General features: G+C 56.3%; 1 protein-coding gene across 1 annotated transcript; it reads left to right on the forward strand.

The window, feature by feature from the left end:
* POLD4 (DNA polymerase delta 4, accessory subunit) lies at positions 1-1,730 on the forward strand. Its single transcript, XM_079707921.1, has 4 exons — positions 1-220; positions 458-547; positions 762-873; positions 1,233-1,730. The coding sequence occupies exons 1-4, from the start codon at positions 124-126 to the stop codon at positions 1,255-1,257; spliced, it is 324 nt and encodes a 107-aa protein (XP_079564047.1). The 5' UTR covers positions 1-123; the 3' UTR covers positions 1,258-1,730.
* The last annotated feature ends 3,327 nt before the right edge of the window (positions 1,731-5,057 follow it).

Below are 5,057 nucleotides of genomic sequence, written 5' to 3' on the forward strand. Positions count from 1 at the left end.
GCTCGCTCTCTGGCCCCAGCCCTCTCTCACTCTCTCTCTCTCTGCAGCTGTCTCTCTCGTGCCCGCTGGCCTGTCTCTCCTTCCCGGCAGTCGCCTCCTTCTCCGCCTGCCTGGGTGGCCGCCATGGGCCGGAAACGGCTCATCACTGACTCCTACCCTGTAGTGAAGAAGAGGGAGGGCTCCGCTGGGCACAGCAAGGGGGAGCTGGCACCAGATCTAGGTCTCTGAGGTGTGGGAGGGCGGGAGGAGTGGATGTGAGGGACACGAGAGGACGTGGGCAATGGAAGGGGAAGTGAAGTATGTCCTCTGCTTCCTACGCCAGACCTGGCAGTGGACAGCAGAGGCAAAGGGGCGGTGAGGGCTGGGGAACAGTGGGTCAGCTGTGAGGCGAGGGGCAGGGGACCAGCCCGGCAGGGCACAGGCTTGGGCAGGCCTGAGGAGCAGCATGTCATTGCAGGGGAAGAGCCCCAGCCCCTGAGCGTGGATGAAGCGGAGATGGAGCTGCTGAGGCAGTTTGACCTGGCCTGGCAGTATGGGCCCTGCACAGGTGAGAGCCCCCTCAGGCCCCGAGAGCACATCCCGGAGCCAGTCCTGCCACCCACTCAGCGCCCAAGCAGCCCCAGCCCCTGCCTGACCCTCTCAGCACTGTCTCTGGAGACCAGGGGTGTGGAGGTCCTGACACACCCCTCCACCCACACTCTCTAGCCTGGACGCTTCCCTGCCCCCCACGAGGCCCCACTGTCTTCTTTCCACCCCCGCAGGGATCACACGGCTGCAGCGCTGGCATCGGGCAGAGCAGATGGGCTTGGAGCCTCCCCAAGAAGTGTGGCAGGTGCTGCAGACCCACCCCGGTGATCCGCGCTTCCAGTGCAGGTCAGAGGCCGGTGGGGGGCTCTCAGGGGAGCCAGGGACTTCTCCAGGCACCACCAGCCTGCTGGCCCTGGATGGGGGCCGTCCTGACCTGAGGAAGAAACAGGTGCAGCCTTGGGGGGTCCTCGCTGAGCAGGCAAGAAGGTTCTACAAGGTGCTGGGCTCAGGAGGCAGAAGCTTGCCTTAATACTTATCTCTGAGCTAATGGTGGAGGAAGGGTACACTAGGGCCCAAGGGACTATTTAATACTGAGACGTTGGCCAAGGACTATAGGCCGTGGCCAAGAGCTGGGGCTGGTGAGAGCAGATCAAGAGACTTAACTGACGTGGGTTTTTTCCTCCATCCCACACCCCCTTGCACAGCCTCTGGCATCTCTATCCCCTCTGAAGCACCACCTGAGACCTCCCACCCGCTACTTGAGAACCTCCAGACACAAGCTAGAACCAGTTGCTGCCCCTCGGCTCAGCTCTGCTGTGGAGCACGTTTGTCAGGAAAGGTTCACAGGGCAGGGAAGAGGCTGAGTGTGGAGGTCCGACCAGCAGGCTCCCAGCGCCCCCTCTGAGAGCCGACACAGCCGAAGCCAAGCACCTCCTACATGGAGAGTGGTCTCTGAGGACGAGGACCTGGCCGTGACGCTTCTGAAGCCTACCCCATGCCTGACCTGAACACCGTGGTCCTTGAGATGATGTGGCAAATTAGGCACAGCTTTGGGAAGAACCAGACTCGGGCAGAAGGCAGAAGACCGAAGAGGCAAAGATGCACTCCGCACCTCAGGCTGGGAATCTGAGGGCAGAACTGGCTGAGCTTACGGGGCGAGGGGTTCACTAGTGCTTATCCAATAAAGAACTCTGAGGCTGGAAGCCTGACCTCCAGTCTCTTAATGTGGCCCTGCTTGGACGGGCAGCACCCAGCAAGTTGATAGGTGGGAGAGAACTAGCCCCATGCTTTCCTGCAAGATGCGTGTGCCTCTTCCACTGCCTAACCCAAGACCTGAGAGGAAGGAAAAAGAGACACCTTAAAAAAAAAAGACCAACGGTCAGTCCTCACAAGCGCTGAGCAACCTCTGGCGCCCCCTGGTGGTGCACACTATTCTAGCCACCTTCCCTTACCAGCCAGGAAAACCCCACTGGAGCCACCACCTAGCCTGCCCGGGGCTGCCCACCTCACAAAAATGGGTTCTTTGTCAGAGCAGGATCCATGGGGCCCATGACTCATAAGGTCCAGACAGACATACACATTCCCAGCAAGCACCTGTACTTCCCACACGGGGGCCACCTGGATCCAAAGCAGGGTTGGGGGGCGTTTCAACCTGCAGGAGCTGCTCAAAGATGGCCATCATCTGAGGAGCTTTGGTAGGGAACTGGAAGGTCCTGGGGATGGAGGAGAACTGGCCGTATTCAGAAACAGCGCTTAGGGAACCCTGGGCCATACGACGTGGAGAACAGAATCAGTTCTCCTTTTAATGGTGTTACTTCATTTGATGCATCAGCCCTCCATCCTGGGGCAGATAGAGACAGAACTATTAACTCCTTGGGAACAGGCCTAGAGGGCAATCAAGTGGCCTTTTTAGTCCCCATTTTACTGAGCACTGACCATGCCTCAAGTACTTTAAATCTATTATCCCTATATTTCCTAAAAATCCTTCATGGTAGATTTTACAGAGAGGGAAACTGAAGCCTAGACGGTTGTCCAAAGTTGCCCAGAAGCGCCAGCAGCAGGTATGTGGTGGCGCAGAGACTGGGGCCGTGTGCACTGGGCTCTTCCCGTCTCCGCCGTGGCCCCTACCCGGCTGCTGAGCACCTGCTGTGTGCTGGGCTCTAGAGCTCCTCTGGGCTGTTAGTGGTGAAGAGATGGACAACAAACATGTAAATATGATGTCAGGCGGTGGTCAGTGCTGGGCAAAATCAGGGTGAGAGGTCAGAGACTCCCAAGGGTGCTGAAGAGGTTGGTCAGGGGAAGCTCTCTGACAGGGTGGCATCGGGCAGGCCAAAGGGACAACGGGCACACCCTCTTCAAGGCAGGAGTGTTTCCAGACTGGTCCAGGGGCAGCACGGAGGCCAGCGGCCGGGCAGAGGGAGTGAGGAAGTGGGGGGGCAAATGAGGCCAGAGAGGTAGCAGGTTGGTCCCACAGGGCCTTGCGGACCGGGACGAGGAACCTGGATTTTATCCTGAGTGAGAGGGGAAGACACTGGTGGGGTGGGTCTTAAGCCAATAAATGACAATCAATCTTATGTCTTGAAAGCATTACTCTGGCTGTTGGTAGAAAACAGACCGTGGGTTTGGGGGAAGAAGAGGCCATGAAACCGCTCAGGAGGCTACTGGAGTTGGCCTCGTGAGAGGTGATGGTGATTTAGCCCCGCGCGGGAGATGGAGGTGGTAAGAAGCGGCCAGCTTCCTTTCTTTCTGTATTTTGAAGGGAGAACTAACTGACAGGACTTGCTGATCAGTTGGCTGTGGGGTTGAAGAGAGAGAGGAGCCAAGGATAACTCCAAAGGTTTTGGCTTGAGCAACTGGAAGAACAGAGTTCCCATTACTAAGATGGGAAAGATTGCGGGAAGGGGAGGGTGGGGCGGCGAATTAAGAGTTCAGATTTGAGGTCTGTGACACATCCAAGCTGGGGAGTAGGCAGTGGACATGCAAGTCTGGAATTCTAGGGAGAGCTCTGGGTTTGAGATATAAATTGGGGCATCTTTTAGGTGGCATTTAAAGCCGTGTGTGGGGATGAGACTACCTGAGTGAGTACAGTTAGAGGCGAGAAGTGGTCCGAGGACAGCCCTGAGGCTTCTATGCTTAGAGGCAAGGGAGGAGAAGGCCTGAGCAAGGAGACCGAGGAGGGGCCAGACTGGAGAGAAGTCAGGAGAGGGTAGGGCCTGGGAAGCCTGGGCAGAGGGTCAAAGTCTCAGATGCTTCTGAGAGGCTGGTAAAATGAAGCCTGAGAAGAAGAGCACACTGGACTGGCAACGTGGTGGTCACAGGAGACGAGCAGCTCCCACGCAGTGATGGGGATGGGACCGGGCCTGGAGTGGGCTCAGAGGGAAGTGGAAATGGGGAGCATGCTGATCCTTTCAGAGACCTTTTACTGTAAAGGGAGCAGAGAAACGAGTGGCCACTAGAGAGGGTGTGGGATCAAGGAACCGTTTTGATTTGTTGTTCTGTCTTGTCTTTTGTTTTAGCTAGAGTGAGAGTACAGCATAATGACCCGGCGAGGAGAGTGATCCGACAGGGAGTCTTTGTGAAGGTGAGAAGGGCCAGGAGTAGGACACAAGGAAGAGTGTGGACTTAGATCGGAGCATCCACTGTGACAGGAAGGGAGGCAGAGGATATGGGAGTAGATGCAGGTAGGAGGACACGGTTGGGGGTGGGAACATTCAAGAATCAGATGTTTGCTGACAGCCTGGTACGCTGGGAGGGATGTAATGTTTAGTGAGCGCCCCCATGCCATCTGCTGCACTTCACGCTGTCTAGTTGACTGCTCAGAACAATCTCATTAGGTATTATCCACTCTCACAGATAAGGAAACCGAGGCTGAGAGGGAAAGTGCCCTGCTTCATCCGTGAGCACCGGGGCCCAATTTCCACCCGGGTCTGTCTTCCCACTGTGTCACCCCACACCTGCATTCCCACCCGCACCTGCCCTCCAGGTGTTTAGGGTGGCATCGAAGAGATAAGACCCACCCATGTGGAAAGTTAAAAAACAATGTACTATAAGTGCTACCTTGGGGCAAGTAGGAAGGTATAGACACACAGTTCTCAGGAAGGAGAGAGTGTTAAAGGGACCCTCACTGCAAGGGCCCTGAGCACAGGACTGCCACGTCGGCATGGCCCCCGCCTTACCTCATCACACCTGGCCCCTCAACCCACCAGGCCCCTGCTTCTCAGATCTTTCCACGGCAGAATGAATGCACACTCGCCACCAGGGCCACTCTGAATATTCTTAGTAGTTGTGTGTTTTCTCTTTGGCCAATTTTGCATTCTACTCCATGATGTGTGTGGAGTAGTTGCTGTAACATAAAAATGGCTGAACTTACTTACTAAGTAAAATGAACCCCAGGAAGATGCGTTCCTGTGTTGCCTATGGCTGGTTTCATATACCGCGACACGCCCACTACCACCCAGCCGAGGCCGAGCTGCACTGCAGAAAGCACCAAACAAGTGTGTGTTGGGAGGAAATGGGAGGTCAGCAGCCCT

This window comes from Hyperoodon ampullatus, assembly GCF_949752795.1.
Source record: "Hyperoodon ampullatus genome assembly, chromosome: 7".
Lineage (NCBI taxonomy): Eukaryota > Metazoa > Chordata > Mammalia > Artiodactyla > Ziphiidae > Hyperoodon > Hyperoodon ampullatus.